Source organism: Hippopotamus amphibius, chromosome 2, assembly GCF_030028045.1.
Source record: "Hippopotamus amphibius kiboko isolate mHipAmp2 chromosome 2, mHipAmp2.hap2, whole genome shotgun sequence".
Taxonomy (NCBI): domain Eukaryota; kingdom Metazoa; phylum Chordata; class Mammalia; order Artiodactyla; family Hippopotamidae; genus Hippopotamus; species Hippopotamus amphibius.
In genome coordinates, this window is record NC_080187.1 from 21,482,725 (window position 1) to 21,501,981 (window position 19,257).

Sequence of the window (19,257 nt, forward strand, 5' to 3'; positions counted from 1 at the left end):
AAGTTTAGCCATCACAAAGTTTCAAACTTCTTAAATTTATATTGGCTGAATTTTCATAAACTGAACACACTCTAGAAACCTAGATGAAGAAGCATAATACATCCAGGAACCCAGATGGCCTCCCTCGACTCCCCTCCAGAACTATCTGCCAAGAAATTTGTAAAAGCATAAACTGGTTTTGTCTGCTTTTCTACTTTATATAAATAGAGTCATATTGTAGTAGATGGAGATATGGCCACAAATTTCTCCCATCCCTGTTCATGTGACCCTCTGCAAAGTAACTTCTCGTTAATAGATGGGGTTTATTTTCCCACCCATTGAATCTATGATGGCCTTTGACTTGGTTTGACCGACAGAATGTAGAGAAACGAATGCCATGCAAGTCTGAGGCTCGGCCTTAGAGCTTGCAGTTTCACCTTCACCCTCTGGGAGTGCTGCTCTGAGGCCTCCACGTCTTTCCCTGTGGGAGAGGACCCAGCACCACCACACATACATGTGAACGAGGTCGCCTTGGACCTTCCAACCCTGCCAAACCTGTAGCTGAATGCAGATGAAATCAGAAGAGAAACTGCGCAGCTAGCCCACACAATCATGAAAAACAATAAATTGTTTTAAGACACTACGTTTTGGGACAGTTTATCATGCAGCAATAGAGTTAAGTGAAACAGTATCTGCTCTTAATCTTCATCAGGCTTCTTTGGCTCAACATGTTTGTGAGATAGATTCACATTCTTGGATAGTATTCTACTGTGTGACAATCATTCCTTCTTCTTGCTGGATAGTATTCTATTGTGTGACAGTGTTAAAATTTATCCATTTAACTACTTTTTTTAAATTAAGTAATTTATTTTGGCTGTGCCAGGTCTAAGTTGTGGCATTCGGACTCTTAGTTGTGGCATGCATGCGGGATCTCTTCACCGACCAGGGATCAAACCTAGGCCCCCTGCATTGGGGGCACAGAGTCTTACCCACGGGACCACCAGGCAAGTCCCTATCCACTTAACTACTGATGAGCATATGGGCAGTTTCTGGTTGGGGCTCTTATAAGTAGTGCTGCTATGAACATTCTATTAATATGTCTTTTGGTGAAACATGCATGCATTTGTGTCCCCTGTATAACCAGGGGAGGCCTTTCTGGGCCATAGGGTGTCTTACATGATCAGCTTTAATAGATGCCACCTCTTTTCCAAAACGTTTGTCCCATTTCACATTCCCACCAGCTGTGCCGGACATTCAGCAAGGTTTCAGTGGTTCCACACCCTCGCTAACACTTTGTGCTCTTAAACTTTGCAACCCTCGGTTTTAAAGATGAGTGTGTAAATGTTGAAGACTGCACTGGGGAAGTGTCAGCTCCATGGGCCAACATTAGCAGAAGCTGGACCAACTGGTTTTGATTCTGCCTTCGTTCCTGACACCTCCAGTTAAGAGGCCAGAATTTAGCAATAAACCTTATATGCTCTATACTTTACAAACTACTTTCACAATCATAATTTCATCTGAGTCTTCCAATAAAATAATATTGGTGTCAACTAATACTGCATGTCCTGGTGCTGAACTCTCAGTCCATCCAGAAATAGTCTTTTGGGAACCAGCCACCTTCACATGATGAATAACTTTGTAGACATTTAAAATGAGGCTGCATGAAATGTCCATGATTCACCCTAAGTAAAAAACACAGGTGAAAAAACAGCCCCATACAGCCTCATCCTATTTTGATAAAAATATATCTGCATATATGTCTATACATTCATAGATGAAGGACTGGAAGAAATACAACAAAAATGTTAACAGTGGTATCTCTGGGTATTGAGTTTAAAGATGAATTTATTTTCTACTTTATGCCTGTCTCTATTGTTTGTTGGTTTTTTTTTTTTGTAATGAGGATGAATCAATTTCATTTAAAAAACAATTATTTTTGAAATAGATATGTTCACATAGTCACAATCAAGAGTACAAGAGATTATACATTAGGTTCCCTCTCATCCAGGTCTGCCTTCCACCTGGCTCCCTCTAGAGGTAACCAGTGTAACCAGCATCTACTGTACCCTTTCAGAGACATTTCATGCATATACTACAAGAAAATACATAAATTTGTTATTTCCTTTGTCACTTTTAAAAAAATTTTGTTTGTTTGTTTATATATTTATTTATTTATTGGCTGTGTTGGGTCTTTGTTGCTGCACATGGGCTTTCTCTAGTTGCGGCGAGCGGGGGCTACTCTTTGTTGTAGTGTGCGGGCTCCTCATTACTGTGGCTTCCGTTGAGGAGCACGGGCTCTAGGCACGTGGGCTTCAGTAGTTGCAGCACATGGACTCAATAGTTGTGGCTCATGGGCTCTAAAGTGCAGGCTCAATAGTTGTGGCGCACTGTCTTAGCTGCTCCGTGGCATGTGGGATCTTCCTGGGGCAGGGATCAAACCCATGTCCCCTGTATTGGCAGGCGAATTCTTAACCACTGTGCCACCTAGGAAGCCCTCCTTTGTCACTTTTATGATAAAAAAATAAGACTATTTTCATTTTGAAGAAAAGGTTGTAAAAGGCTATTTTATGATGTGGAAAGATAAGTGGAAAGGCTACAAAACAGTACATAGAGTATGACATTTTATAATAAGTTATGAAAAAATTTTGCATTTAAAATACTTATAAAGAGACTGAAAGGCTATACACTGAAAGACTATGATAAAGACACTTTTGTCCAGAAAGAATTTTTCTTTGTTTCTAATTACCATGCATAGAAAGGTTCTTATTGTGAGACCATAATTCAAGTTTCATACTTAAGGTTCTGTGACCAATTTGTTTGAACCATGTGATAATCAGAAGACAATAATACAATTACAAAAACCACTTTGAGTTGCCTCCCATCCAGAAGATGTAGTTATTTTTACAGGCTTAGTTATTGTGAAGAGGGCTTTATGTTAGACCCTTCCCATTGTTTGGATCCTGAGCTTTATTTTTTCAAAGGTGGTTATCTCTGCGTGTAGGATTTTCGGTAAGTTTATTTTCTCCTTATAAGTGGCAGTGCAGCCTGGGTTTAGGGTATGGACTCCACCACCACAATGCCTGATTCAAATCCTAGTCTGCTGCTTCTTAGCCTGTGAACTTGGACAAGGGACTTAATCTGTGTCTCAGTGCTGTCATCTGTGAAATGGAGATATGATGGTAGCACCTACTTACAGAGTTGTCGTCAGGCATGTCACAGGATTCAGGTAGAGCCCCTTGAATAGTGCCTAGCGTTGTTCCTAAGTGTCAGTATTCTATTCATCTGAGTTGCCTAATTTTTCCATATTGGACATATATTACGATACAAGCTAAAGAATAAACTCCCACAAGAGAAGGGAAACTAGACAGATACAGAGACAAGCAGAGATGAGAAGGCACCATAGAGAAGAGTGCAAACTGCGAGGCCTTGGGAACCCAGCAAGGAGGGAGGGGCCCGTCTTCCTGATTTTACCAAAAGCCCCATGAGAGGGCCCCTTTGCCTGTGCTGCCAGCTGAGCACTCCAAGAGCAGAGTCAGACTTTGGCCCAGGCGCCTTCTCTCCGGGCATTTGGAGAAGGCCTTTGAGACCTTCCTGGAAACTCTCCTGGCCCTTCCTTGTGCAAACGGCCTCTTGCAACTCTTTGCCACTGTCTTCCTGGCAGGGGTCACGTGGAGAAAGGCTTCAGAGGAAGTGTCAGGACTTACCTGGCTGTGCCTGGCCCAGCTCACACCAAGGACCTGGGGGGTCCTTACTGCCATTCTCATGTGGCGGAAAGTCTGCGGGATCGAAAGACGAGATGCTTCATTCACAGCCCAGCTGAAGAAAGAACCGTCCAGTTGCAGTTCTGTGTTTCTAAATACACCAGGCGGCATGGGCAGGAGGCCTGCTGTCCTGTGTCCTTAGCTGGAGCCCTCTGCCTGCCAACAGAGAGGGGAGGGGAAGGCAGATGAAGGGAGGCGAGGACAGCGCAGGATCAGGAGCCGGAGGCCCTGGGGTCCAGACTCATCTCTGACATTTTGCATTGATGTTAGCTGGGATAAGTTCTTAATTTCATCAAAATCCAGTCACTCTGCACAGAACCCCTCGAGTTGATCTGGGAACAACAATGTCAGATGTGACCTGCTGGATGAGGGGAATTATGTGAACTACTTTATAGTGGAAAGAATACCTAGAGCTTGTAGTTCCTGCTAAGCCTGAGGTAGACAAGGGCCAGGAAATAGTGCTTATTAGTGTTTCTAACTTTAGTCAATTGACATATTTTTTAAATAAAATAAAATAATAAAACAGTTCATAATCCTCATCCACAATCCTAAAATCCCCACACTCTGGAGACAAAGGTTTTTTTCATTAAATTTGGTGCCAAAATCAACCTGATGGTGCTTATTCTTTTGGGCATCAATCTTTATAGTAAAATGCAGAATATTAATAAAATAAAATAAAATAAAATAAAATAAAATAAAATAAAAAATACATTGCAGAATATTACTGCATTTGATTACAGGGTGCTGCCTCAGATCTCATGGTAATATGGTAAATGCATCATATTATCTTCCTAAAATATGAAAAATTCTGAATTCTGAAACACACCTGGCCCCAAGGTTTTTATGTAAGGATTATAACTTGTAAAACAAATACAGATGCTGCACACAGGAGATGGTATCCGTTCCCAGGCTGAGATTCACCCAGCCCTGTCTGGGATATCGTCTTCCTGGTATCAGGTCCTTGGGAAGTCTTTATGAATCTGAACACATAAGCACTAGGGATGCGTCAAGGAGCATATGTTGGGGATATTTTTTCCTAAATCAGTCCTCATACTTCAGGGGGCCTCTGAATCCCCCTAGGGATCTTGTAAAAATGCAGATTCTGGCTCAGTACATCTGGAGTGGGCCTGAGCTTCTGCATTCCTATCAGTCACCAGGTGATGCCTCTGCTGCTGGGATGGTTCCAACCTCTGGACGGGCCTAAGGCAAGGCTCCAAGTGATAATAACGTGGTGCCCCACAGGGAGAGCTGCCCCCTGCCCTTGGTGCAGTGGGGGCTCGCTCAACACTGATCACCGGACCAAAACCTGCCTCGTCACCACCTTTTCTCCATCCTCCACTGCCCACGTACTGCCTTCTGCTGCCTTTTCCTCCCCACATGGTTCATGCCACCCTCTGCCTCCACTACAGACCTTGGCTGGGCTCCACCAATTCTCATGACTTCACTCACCCGGTTCCAAGGTACTGCTTGGACGAGATGCTTTTCCAGCTGACTGACCTCACCTCCCAAGCATGAACTAAATTAATTCAACTCTCAGATTCCTGAGATGCCTCACTGTCTCTCCTGGGTATCTCCCCAGAAAATTTTCCCCTGTGTGCAAAGTACTCCCTAGACCAGACCACCCAGAGACATTGTAATAATGCATTTGCTCACTAGACGAGCAGTGACCTGGGAAAGGGCTGTGGTTTATTTTATTTTTATGTCAATGCTTGCAATGCCCTGACTGATTCTTACACGCCCTCCTTGCTTTTCTCTTTAAGTTCTGGATTCCTGGGTTGCAGAACACTCAGACTTACTTATTTTCCAAGTGAATTTTCCTGTTACAAAAGTAATGCATATTTATTAGTAAAAGTTTAGAAAATATAGTTAGGAAGAAAATGACAATACCAGTAAGCTTAACACACAGAGATAACCATTGGGACATTTTGTCTCATGGCCTTTCAGCCTTTTTTTTTTAAGAATTTTTAAAAATTAATTAATTAATTTTTGGTTGCATTGGGTCTTCGTTGCTGCATGAAGGCTTTCTCTAGTTGCTGTGAGCCTTCTTTGGGGTGCCTGGGCTTCTCATTACAGTGGCTTCTCTTGTTGCAGAGCACACGCTCTAGGTGCTCAGGCTTCAGTAGTTGCAGCACACAGGCTCAGTAGTTGTGGCACGTGGGCTTAGTTGCTCCGCAGCATGTGGGAACTTCCTGGACCAGGGATTGAACCCCGTGTCCCCTGCATTGGCAGCCGGATTCTTAACTACTGCACCACCAGGAAAGTCTCCTTTTGGATTTTTATGGAGGCCTCATTACACAGGCATGATTGATTCAATCATTGGCCACTGGTGATTGAACTTAATCTCCAGCTCCTCTCCCCTCCCAGGAGGTGGAGGAGAGGGGGTGTAGGGACCAGACTGAAAGTTCCAATCTCGATATCACACTGTTGGTTCCCCTGGCAACCAGCCCCCATCCTTAGGTTACCTTTGGGTATTCCAAAATTCACCTCAGTAACATAACAAAGACAGCTTTATTGTTCTCATCACTTAGGAAATTCCAAGGGTTTTAGGAACTCTGTGCCAGGAACAGAATGAAGGCCAAATATATATTCCTTATCATAAATCACAATATCACACATATCTTTTGGATACTTCCAGGGAATTAGATTATCATGTCAAAGTGTATAAACTTCTTCATGGTTTGGATGAGTTGCCAAACCAGAAAGCATGGTTTCCAAACTCTCAAATAGGAACCAGATCCTTTGGGCTGAATCAGTGTCTTGAATTCTCACAAACCTTAGTTACCCAGAAGTGACACTGGAAAGCAGGGCATTCCAGGGCTGAGAGGGAGTTCCAGGCCACCAGCTCATGCCTTGTGGCATCCCTTTGTCTCCTGCTCAGAAAGAGGAAAAATGCTTAAAGGTCTTTGTTAGGAAAATGGGCAGAAGACCTAAATAGGCATTTCTCCAAAGAAGACACACGGATGGCCAAGAGGCACATGAAAAGCTGCTCAACATCACTAATTATTAGAGAAATGCAAATCAAAACTACAATGAGGTATCACCTCACACTGGTTAGAATGGGCATCAGCAGAAAATCTACAAACAGTAAATGCTGGAGCGGGTGTGGAGAAAAAGGAACACTCTTGCATTGCTGGTGGGAATGAAAATTGATACAGCCACTATGGAGAACAGTATGGAGGTTCCTCGCAAAACTGAAAATAGAACTACCATATGACCCAGCAATCCCACTACTGGGCATATACCCAGAGAACACCGTAGTTCAAAAAGACACATGCATTCCTTTGTTCACTGCAGCACTATTTACAATAGCCAGGACATGGAAGCAACCTAAATGTCCATCAACAGATGAATGGATAAAGAAGATGTGGTACATACATACAATGGAATATTACTCAGCTGTAAAAAGCAATGAAACTGGGACATTTTTAGAGACATGGATGGACCTAGAGACTGTCATACAGAGTGAAGTGAGTCAGAAAGAGAAAAATAAATATTGTATATTAACACATATATGTGGACTATAGAAAAATGGTACAAATCAACCGGTTTGCAAGGCAGAAACAGAGACACAGATGTAGAGAACAAACATGGACACCAAGTGGGGAAAGGTTGGGGGGAGGGTTGGGGGGGAACAAATTGGGAGACTGGGATACCAAATTGTACGCTCTAAATACATGCAGTTTATTGTAAAAAATAAAAAAATAAAAAGTTAAAAAATAAATAAATAGAAGAGAAAAAAAAAATCTCAAAAAAAAAAAAAAAGGTCTTTGTTAGGGATCAACAACTTCCCAAAGAATACAACTGTTTTTCAGACAATTCTAGGCTAATCAAAATCCTGCAATCATTTTGGCATTTATTTTTCCAGCCAACATTTATATATTTAAAATGAAGGGATTAGGGGAATTCCCTGGCTGTCCAGTGGTTAAGGCTCCGAGCTTCCCTTGCAGGGGGCGCGGATTCAATCCCAGGTCAGGGAACTAAGATCCTGCCGGCCTAGAGGCACGGCCAAAAAAAAAAAAAGAAAACAACAACAGCAAATGAAGGGATTAGATCAATAAGGGAATAGTGAAGTAATTTACCGTATAGCCATTCAATGAAATATGATACAATCACTAAAAACCTGAAAACTCCTTTTATGCACTAATACAGGATAATATCGCAGATGCATCAAGTGAAAAAAATAAGGTATAGACCCATGTATGCCATATGCACAGTTGTGTGAAAAGGAGGAAAAGGAATACACAGACATTTTGACATAGCAGTTTCACTGTGTATTCATAAAGCATCTTTGGAAAGATACACAACAAACTGATAGTATAATACCTTAATTTTTAGGGAAATTAGGTAGTTGGGAGAACAACATTTTCACTGCAAAATCAAACCTCTCGTGCTAAACGTGCAAATGTATTACCTATTCTAAAATAAAAACTGTAAAACCCAAAATAAGGGGACGAGGGCATTTGATTACATCACCAAATACATTTATTTCTGTTTAATTCTCCAAACCCCAATTTAAATGGTCAGTAAAGAAATAAAAGAAGGGACTTCCCTGGTTGCACAGTGGTTAAGAATCCACCTGCCAATGCAGGGGACACGGGTTCAAGCCCTGAGCCAGAAAGATCCTGCATGCCGTGGAGCAACTAAGTGCTGTAACTACTGAGCCTGTGCTCTAGGGCCCGTGAACCACAACTACTGAGCCCATGTGCCACAACTACTGAAGCCCACACGCCTAGAGCCCGTGCTCTGCAACAAGAGAAGCCACTGCAATAAGAAGCCCTCACACAGCAACAAAGAGTAGCCCCCTCCCCACAACTAGAGAAAGCCCGCATGCAGCAATGAAGACCCAATGCAGACAATAATAAATAAATAAATTTATTTTAAATAAAAGGAAATAAGAGGACCATATAGACAGAGAATAGGAGAGGGAACAAAAGATGGCTTGTGTGAACACACTTTTGGGAGATAGTGAGGCAACGGCACAGATTTGAGAGGCAGACTTGCAGTCCCAGCTCTTTGACTTTCTTCTCATGAGCTCTTGGGCAAATAAATCCCTTACTTGCTTTGGGCTTCTGATTCCTTATCTGTGGAAGAGTAACGACAAGTCATTGATTTTACGTGTTCCATATTGTGCCTCGTGGGAGTGCTGGGAGGATTCACTGTCACAGAGCAGAAGCATTTAATAAAGCACATAGACTGCTATTATCACTTTTAATGATAGTAGCGGAGTTTAGCTGCTATATATTTGAATTTCTCTAATTATAAATGAGGTTGAACAATTACATATATGTTCCACTTGTATTTCTTTTTCTGTGATTTGCCTGATTATCTCATAATAATTGCTATTAATAACATTTTTTCTTTTTTTAACATTTCTTTTTTTAACATTTACTTATTTATTTGGCTGTGCCAGGTCTTAGTTGGGGCATGCAGGATCTTTATTTGCAGCATGTGGGATCTAGTTCCCTGACCTGGGATCAAACCTGGGCCCCCTGCATTGGGAATGTGGAGTCGTAGCCACTGCACGACCAGGGAAGTCCCTAGTTAACATGTACTGCATGTTACTGTGTACCAGACACTGTTAAGATCTCCACATGCATTATCTCATTTAACCTGCAGATCAAAATAGATAAAATTATCATGCCTACTTTCAGCTGAGAAAACCAATATTTAGAGAAATTAATTTGCTCAAGTCTCCATCACTAGTAAGTAGAGTCTGGATTCTGAGCGAGGACTTGACTCTGACCCAGAAATCTGACTTGATTGAGAGAACCCAGGCTCTTCAGGTTTATGCTTCAGTGACTCTCCCCTAATTGTTTTCCTTTTGGATTATTTGCCTTTTCTTAATATTTTGCAAGCACCCTTTGTATTTTCAGTTGTAGGGCTCAGAGTAGGAAAGGATCTACCTGGGCCGAGGGGCAGAAGTGGCATCAGAGACACCCTGCCTGCCGTCAACTGCCCATAAGGCTGTATGTGAGCCAAGGCAGTGCAGTCAGAGGTGATGGCAGGAGACCAACCGGATACAGAACAGAGGCCTGCAAAGATGAGTGGACTTTGACCCCCTTAGAGAAAAAGCAAGAGTGACTCACAGGAGGAAGATGAAACCAAAGCATCCAGGCTGTCCCTTGTAGGCACAGACAGTCCAAAGTCATCAGAGGGAAGAAGAGGAAAACCTGAGACAGAGAGCTGGCCAAGAGCTTCCTGAAGACCATGCAAATGAGGCCCGCCCACAACTGCCTGGAAACCAAGCTGGGAGAAGTCCCAGCCCAGAGCACATGCTGCAGGACTGCACTCAGGAAAGGAGCAGGAGGAGGTGGAGGAGGCGCTGAGGGAGCAGGTAAGGAGCCAGGGAGGGTCATGGAGGGACAAATCACAGGGTCCTGCATCCTGGAGAGGCAGCATTGTCCACTGTGTGAATGCTGGCCTGGGAGGCAGGGCTCCTGGGATCATCTTTCAAGCTCAGCCATTCTTTAGCCATTTTTTAGCTGTGAAGCCTTGGGCAAGTTACTTAACCATTCTGAGCCTTGATGTTCCCATGAATGTAAAAATATCACGCTAACTATGTATTGAGCATCTGCTGTGCTTTGCTGGGCACATAATATCCCTTCCTACCAGCAAGCTCATAAGGTGGGATCACTAGCCTATATTACAGAGGAAAACGAAGCTCAGAGAGGTTAAGCCATTCGTCTAAGACCTCACAGCAGAGAAGTCTGGTTCCAAGGCTGCACACTTTCAACTCCTGATCCTGCTTCCTTCGGAGGCTGGTTTTACAGAATCAAATGATCTATGCAAATGGGAAAAAATTGTAAAAGGCAATTACACCATCAAGATGTGATTCACTACACTTAGACCCAGGCCAGGACTTTGTAAACTGGGAAGTCCTAAAACACGCTAGTTCTTCACTTCTCTCTTCTGGAGGTTGAAAGTGTTGGGGTGATGCTACAGACAACTGATATTTGGCTGACTGACTGGGTCACAGACTGAGGCAATGCCTTTGGGGGTAGTACTGGGATGTCCTGGCTTGAGGTTGGGTCTCTCCTAGAGACAGACTCTGAGACCACAGACAAGGCCTGAGGGGACCGCGACAGATAAGGGCCCAGGTGCTGATTCAACAGTGATCATCCCTCCTCTTGAGCGTCCCTTTACAGCTTTGGCTGTGGAACTTCAGAAAATGGAAGTCTGCTTTGTGGGGAAGAGAAGATCTTTAAGGGTAGTAATACAAGCTTAGTGCAGTAAAATCAGAATCTTCAGACAAGAGAATTAAAAACAAACTAACAAACCTATAATCTTACCCTCAGAGATAACCACTGTTCACATTTCAGTGTTTGTTTTTCCACACATTTTTTTCATTGCATACATACATTGAAAAATTAGATTGTACTGTAATATGGTTTTATTACTGGTTCTTTTCACTTAAATGATATGTCCTGAATGTATTTCCATATCAATAGATGTTTTATCACATCACTTAAAGGCTGCAGAATGTCTCTTTGTATGGATGGAGCAGAATTTATTTCATCAGTGTCCTACTATTGGATAATCAGGCAGTTTTCTTTTTATTTATTTACTTATTTATCTATTTATTGGCTGTGTTGGGTTCTAGTTGTGGCGCACAAGCTTAGTTGCTCTGCAGCATATGGGAATCTTCCCAGACCAGGGGTCGAACCTGTGTCTGCTTGGCAGGTGGATTCTTAACCACTGCGCAACCAGGGAAGTCCTAGGCAGTTTTCAGTGTTTCACATTAGAGCAGTGCTCTCTACTCAAATCTTTGCACAGGTCCTGGACTATTTCCACAAGATAAATTCCCAGTGGGGGAACTGGTGAATCAAGGTTATGTATATTTAAGGCTTTTGATAAATACTAAAGGTCTGCTTCTGACACACTGTGGAACTCAGGGGCTTCTCAAAGCTCAATGCAGAAAATTTCATGGCCTCAAAGTCATCCTTGAGCCTTCCTCTCTCTCAAATCTATTTGCAAGGATAATGCAGTCACCTCATATAGAGTCTTTACTGGGTGCCAGACTCTGTCGAAGAGCGCCAGCCTCTGAGGCACCACGTGTGGCTTCCTTTTCAGAAGAAACTGAAGAACAGAGAGGTTAAGCAGTTCAATTGGAAGCTCAGCCCTAATAAGCAGTGGGTTGGGGGTCAGTAGCCTTGACAGCCTCGTTCTAGAATCTATGCTGTCCCCTGCTTCTTGGAAAGTACATTTGATTCCATCTCCAAAGCTATCTTTCACCCCATCCCTTTGATCTTCCCCACCATCACCTCACGTGCATCAAGCCCCACCGTCCCAACCCGGACTACCGCTAGAGCCCCTAACTGGTCTACCATTTCCACTCATCCCTTTCAGTCTGGGATGGTGTTTTAAAAATGGAAATAGGATCAGGTCACCCTCCGGCCCCCCAACCCTGCCAGCAAGTGTGCACACATGCGCACACACACACACTCAGCCATAGAATCAAACCGAGATGCATCCCCCAGCCTCCAGGGCAGCCTCTCTGGCTTCTTCCTAAGCCACTTCCTGATCCAGACCCACCCACTACACCTCAGTCACCCCTCCTTTCACTTCCTTAAGGGACAGAGGTTTTTCTCACGCTAGGGCTTTGGCACATGCTGTTCCCTTGGGCTGCAATGCTCTTCCCCCACCCTGCAGGGCTGGATTTTTCTCTTCCTCTGGTCTCAGCTTTCACATCACCTCTCTGGAGAAAGCTTCCCTGGTGATCGCATCTGAAGCAGCCAGCCCCCAAGCCCATTTTCCTTTTTGTTCTTTATAGCATTCATTACAATTGTGTATTTACTGCCCATCACTCATTAAAGGTCTCTTTCCCTCAGCAGACTCTAAATGTCATGAGGTCAAAGGCCATGCCATTTCGTTCCCCATTATTTACCCAGCACCAAGCACAGCACTGGGCATGTGGTGAGCTCTCATTAAGTCGGTGACTGCTCATAGAATGGACGAATGGTCCACAGAAGGAGGCATGCATTGGTGAGGATCCTTGGCAAACTATCCCGGCTTCAGTCAGAGCTGTTCCATCCCCTTCCTGCATATCTTCACTTCCTCTTCCCTGTCACGAGGCAGTGACAAAGGTCTAGGGTCTAGTAGGAAACCAGAAAGCCATGGGTGAGAGTGTAACCGGGTCAGGGTAGATGATGTCATTTAGGGGGCATAAGGGAGACTCATGGCCCCCAAATGCCCCCTGCGTGCTTCCTGGATTCCTACCATGAGAGACTTACGGCCACGAGGAATCTCCTAGTGAAAGGCACACACTCACTATCCAGTTAATAACACACACCCAGCGGATGGGCGGCATGGGTGGGTGTTCTACCTTCCTGACAGCAGCATGGTGGTGGCCTGGAAAATGACCTTGGGTAAGAGTCACTTCTTGCCTCCCAACTGCAAAGTGAGCGGTTAGGATGGAGGTTTTTAAACTTTGTTTTTCCTCAGAAACTCAACTCTTCAACTTGTTCACGTGACCAATATGAGAAATGCCAAGTGTTTCTGGCTGAAATGGGGACGTGGGGCTGGAGTGCTCCTCCTCCCCGACTCCCCCTTTTAAGTCCCAAGGGTGGTGGGAAGGCCAGGTCTTGGACTCCAAGATCTCAGCCGTCAGTGCCTGCCAGGCTCACCATTTGTGTTCTAAGAACAGAGAAGGCAGCCAGGCATGCATGTTCTGGGTGTAGCTCCTTGGGCACATTCAGTGATTAGAAGGGGATGGGAGAGGACTTATTGAATCTGATAAGCAGAGAGTATTTAGAGACTTTAGGCTGTGCAGCAGGTGAATTTCATAGCAACTGAAGGGCAGGGCAGGCAGCCATTTTAGAAAAGAAATGAAGGCCCAGGAGAGAGGAAGCCCAGAAGGCTCACTTACCCTCTCCACAATCTAGAAAAAGGAAATTACCACCCCTACCTTTCCAGGCCAAGGATCCCAGGTCTTGAAGAGACAGCTCACAATCTCACAGATACCTGGATTCCAAGGTTGGCTGTTTGCCGTGCCCCAGGGGAACACGGGTCCCCCACCTCCCCACCTGCCATCTGGGCAGCTCTCTGGCCTTCATTGCAGGCAGGTGCGCTCAAGAGGCGGTAGCCTGGGCCACCTGGCAGCTCCCGGTGCTGCGTGCGCGCTGCCATGGAGACGGGCCCCAGGGTTGGTGGTGAGAAGGCAGTCTCCCAAAGCTTTGCGGATTCTGGAGAGGAAGAGACTGGAGCCTCAGGCCCTTCAGGGTAGTCTGCCTGACCACCTTAGTGCCAAGGAAGCCCAGGTGGGTGCTCTGGGGGTTTCTAGGACAAAGGGAGGGAGGACGAGCCAGCGGAGGCCAAATCTTGGGAGGAGGCTCTGGAAGGGTTGATCTGGGCAGGGAAGCCTCTCCATGTTTCCAGGTCAAGGGGAAAAGCCTCCCCAGAGGCCCCCTTGCCAGGCCAGTGCAGTGCCCTGCACAAAGACTGGGCCAATGGGCTCTGAGGATTGGCCCTGCAGCCCAAGGGGAGGAGGGAGAGAGGGCCCTGGCATTTGCCCCCAGAGGAGGGATAGACCGAGGAACTCACAAAGCCCATCTCTGCGCTAGTCGGGATCTGAGGCAGCAGGGAAGGAAATATTTGCCCTGTGGCATGAAGCACTGACTGTGGCTCCCCTCCCTCTCGCTGGAGTCCAAGAGGCCAAGGGGAATCACATGCAGCACATGGAGCATTTTTATCCATTTCCAGAGCCGGGGTGCCATCTCCTCCCGTGGGAGCTCGATGATGGTGGGGTAGCTCTGGCCTTCACCCGCTAGAGGGGACGCTGCAGGAGCACCAGACCTAACTCTACGGCTTAGGAACTGGGTGATCTAGAACAATTGCTTCTTTTTTTTTTTTCAAATTTTTATTGGAGTATAGTTGATATACAATGATGTGTTAGTTTCAGGTGTACAGCAAAGTGAATCAGTTATACATATACATATATCCACTCGTCTTTTAGATTCTTTTCCCATATAGGCCATTACAGAGTATTGAGTAGAGTTCCCTGTGCTATACAGTAGGTCCTTATTAGTTATCTGTTTTATATATAGAAGTGTGTATATGTCAATCCCAGTCTCTCAATTTATCCCTCCCCCCCTTACCCCCTGGTAACCATAAGTTTGTTTTCTATATCTGTAACTCTATTTTGGTTTTGTAAGTTCATTTCGCTTCATCTTTTTGAACCTAAGTTTTCTTTGTTTTGTTTTGTTTTTTTAGCTCTTTATTGGAGTATAATTGCTTTACGCTGTTATGTGAACCTAAGTTTTTTCATCTGTGAAATGTGGGTGATAATACCTTTTAACAACGCACAGGACACAGGCTAGGGCCAAGTAAAGGCATGGAGCTTAATGGGTGTTCCTTTGCTCCTTTTCCCTTTCTGCCAGGACGTCTCCTGCCAGTGTCCATCAGCGTCTGGCCTGAGGATGGCTGAGCAGCAGGGCCTGGAGCCTGAGTGCCCTGTCTGCTGGAACCCCTTCAACAACACATTCCACACCCCCAAAGTGCTGGACTGCTGCCACTCCTTCTGTGTGGAATGCCTGGCCCACCTCAGCCTGGTGACTCCGGCCCGGCGCCGGTTGCTGTGCCCGCTCTGTCGCCAGCCCACGGTGCTGGCCTCCGGACAGCCTGTCACTGACTTGCCCACGGATACTGCCGTGCTCACCCTGCTCCGCCTGGAGCCCCACCACGTCATCCTGGAAGGCCGCCAGCTCTGTCTCAAGGACCAGCCCAAGAGCCGCTACTTCCTGCGCCAGCCCCGGGTCTACACGCTGGACCTGGGCCCCGAGCCCGGGAGCCACACTGGGCCCCCGCAGGACGTGGCCCCTATCGCCACGCCTATGCCCATCCCCATCCCCAGCCACTACTCTCTGAGGGAGTGTTTCCGCAACCCGCAGTTCCGGATCTTCGCCTACCTGATGGCTGTCATCCTCAGCGTGACTCTCTTACTCATCTTCTCCATCTTTTGGACCAAGCAGTTTTTTTGGGGTGTGGGGTGAGTGTCTGTTCCAGACAAAGAACCAAGTCTTTCTTGGCTGCTGCTGGGTATGGGGACTGCAGAGCCTCATTTGGGGTCGTCTTCCTTCGTAGTATTGTTCTTTTTCACAATCCAGGGGTCAGCTAGCCTGTGCATCTGCTTCTGGGAATGGAGGGAGTCCTATTAGGATGAGAACCTCTGAAGGCTAACGGGCTGCAAAAAGATACGAAGAGATCTCTGGGTGTGAACCATGGGTCAAGAAGGGCAGAGAAGCAGATCTGTGATTACAAAGCTATGTAGCAAGTTGTGCCAAAGGGCTGGGCCATGGTATCCAGGAACCTGATCAGCCCAAACAGCAAGTTGCATTTCTTACTGGAGCTGCTTGGAACTCGGTTCACATTTTTTTGAGTTGCTCTTTTTACTATTTGTTGCTAAAAAATTTGGAAGGTGAACTTCAATTGTGAGCAAATGTGTTTGTCTTCCTCTTTCAGTTTTCTCTTTGGATGTTTTGCCACGAGTCCCAGTAAAGATGGCCTCCACTCATTTATTCATTCACCACTCAGTTCGCTGGTCCTCTGTCAGAACTAGAGGAAGAGAAGGGTAGGATTAGCCAGGTGTGGCACAGAGAGTCCTTACCAGCAAGGAGGGCATGTTCACTCAGCTGTTCCTTGCACAAGACAACCTCTTGTCTGTACGTGGTTTATGGAGTGTTAAGAGTTCAAAAGTTTAAAGGTGAAAGAAACCGGAGTCAGTGGTTCAAAAGAAAGCTGGGATTTGGAGGAAAAGATTTTTATTCCTCCTGGTTGGGGTGTGTGTGTGTGGTGGGGGGGTGGGTTGATGCTCTGATTCCCCTCCTCCAGCCGTTGTAATTCTGGCCTTAAGAGGTAAGGCAGGGACTTCCCTGCCGGCCCAGGTTAGGATGCCATGCTTCCACTGCAGGGGGCACAGTTTCAATCCATGGTAGGGGAACTAATATTCCACATGCCACACAGCACAGCCAAAAAAAAAAGGTAAGGCAGAAACCCCAGAGAGAGTAGAAGCCTTAGCGCCCATCCCAGGCCATGCAGGCAGGGGACTCTGGTTTTCATTTTATATGACAGAATCTAGGAACCAAGAAAAACTAGCTAGAATTTGGATGTTGCTTCAGTACAAGTTGCCACCTCTGCAGTATCTAAAACCCTGATTTCTGTTTCCCCTCTTTTAATACTGCCTGTGGCTCAGGGCTATGAAATAATCTCAAAGTAGTTAAAACACCATCACAAAAAGATAGTATTTGTTTTTTGGGATTTGTAGGATAAGCTTTCAGAGGCCAGAAACTGAGTTGGTTTTATTTGCTCTAAATAACATTTTGTGAGTTTAATGAAACTAGCTTCTATAAACTCTTAGAGGCCTTAATGTACAAGATATTCCAAAATAGCCAAGACATACATACTTCACATTTAGTAAAACCAGTCTTAAGCTCCACCATGAAGAAACAGTTCTCCATCATGAAACTGGAAAGCCGTCTACACATCCTGCGAGGGGACTAGCACCTACCTCTCCATTTGCGCCATCAAAGGTAATTACACGAAAGCTGGGACTTGATGTCTCCCCACTGACTTCATTTCTTTACACACCCTTGCTCCTTGACCTTGTGGTGGGTAAATTAGGCAATGACCTCACCATATTCTCAGAGCATGAGGGAGAGAGAGGAGCTGGGGGAAGCTCGGGAAGGAACACTTGCCTCTGTGCTAGAGACTACTGCTCCTGAGTTAAGCAGGTTTCACCCCTATTTCATAGATGAAACTGAGGCTCCCTCAAGTTTAGCTATCTTGTTCAAGGTCACCCAGCTAGCATGTGGTAGAGGCCTTTCAATCAAAATAGAATGTATACTCTTGGAGTGGCTGATTCACCAAGTAAGACGCAGCTTTGAGTATTTGGGGATAGGGAAGGATATACTTAACCCTGTGGCATCTTCTGTCTTCACATTCAATAGTTCTAACGTTGGGCAGTGCCATCCTTCTAGAGCATTTAGAAATCTTTGGTACTCCAATGCAGGGGTGGGTTGTGCTTCTGGCTGTTAGTACCTCAGAAGTCAGGGATGCTAACATATGCTGCAATGCTAAGACATTCCTATACAACAAAATACCATCTGTCCCAAAATGCAAATAGTTTCTTGTTGAATAACACTATAGGCTCCTTGTAAATTCACAAGGTAGAATGGTGAAACTAACTCCTTTTGGCATGAAGTCAGAATAAGAGATGCAGTGAATCATCAAAAGGACAGTAGAAAAGGTAGAGCAGGCTTTTCCGGTAAGTGGCTTGAGGTGACCTCTAAACATGGTTCACTATTCACTTGACCCAGAAAACCCCACAAAATCATTCAAATCAAGAGGTTCAAATCTTCATGTTCACTTTAAGAACACTTGTGAAATGGTCCAGGCCATAAAGGATACCCACATCCGAAAAGCCACCAAGTAGCTGAAGGATGTCACTTTACAGAGGCAGTGTGTGGCATCCTGTCCTTACAATGGTGGAGCTGGTAGGTGTGTCCAGGCCAAACAGTGGGGCTGGACGCAGGGTTGGTGGCCCCAAAAGAGGGCTGATTTTTACTGCACATGCTCAAAAATGCAGAGTATTGCTGAACTGAAGGGCTTTGATGTAGATTCTCTGGTCACTGAGCATATCCAGGTGAACAAAGTCCCTAAGACACAGTACAGGATTTACAGAGCTCATGACCGGTTCAATCCACGCATGATCTCTCCCTGCCACACTGAGAAGATCCTCACTGAAAAAGAACGGATTGTTCCTAAACCAGAAGAGGAGGTTGCACAGAAGAAAAAGGTATCCCAGGAGAAACTGAAGACACAAAAATTTATGGCCTGGGAATAAATGCCACATACACACACAAAAAAAAAGGCAAAAAAGAGAAACACACACACACACACACACATATAAAAGGTAGAGCAGTTAAAAAGTTCAGGCTTTTAACAGGAAACAGGCCATGCTGGCTGGACTGTTTTTTCTGTCTGGTCAGTGTTGCCAATATATTGAGTATGTTGGGCTTTACTGATAAAGCCCTATGAAATCTCTGAATGTGCCTGGTGCCTCTAAGACAGAGTTAAGTGTCCTGTTAAGTGATGGTGGTGATTTTTACCTTACCATCAGCACGAAATGCCACACTTGGTATATGCTCCTCAGCTAAAGGCTTTCTAACAATATTTCCAGTGAGGAAATGTATATTCCGCAAGACATTTGTTTCGACAAAGGCTTAGATGAAATGTTTTCACCCAGTTGCTACCTCTAAATCTCTTGGAACAACCCCCCTGCCACCACCAAAAAAAAAGACAAATTTAATAGAACAAATACTAAAATTTCAACTTGAAAAACTGAAAATCTTTAAGAAACTATATTCAAAAACTGCATGCTAATACACTAATGTTCATTATTAGTTTAAACACACTACAAAGGTAGTAATGAAAAATAAGTTCCTTTCATGGCTAACTATGGAGGAAATAGAGCCCATTAATACTTAAACAACAGAGAAGTGCCCAACGGAGCACTTCCAGAAGT

The 19,257-nt window shown here is 45.0% G+C and overlaps 1 protein-coding gene across 1 annotated transcript; it reads left to right on the forward strand.

The window, feature by feature from the left end:
* Positions 1-15,121: 15,121 nt before the first annotated feature.
* On the forward strand, positions 15,122-16,163 carry RNF183 (ring finger protein 183). Its single transcript, XM_057723154.1, has one exon. The coding sequence runs from the start codon at positions 15,155-15,157 to the stop codon at positions 15,725-15,727; it is 573 nt and encodes a 190-aa protein (XP_057579137.1). The 5' UTR covers positions 15,122-15,154; the 3' UTR covers positions 15,728-16,163.
* Positions 16,164-19,257: the final 3,094 nt, after the last annotated feature.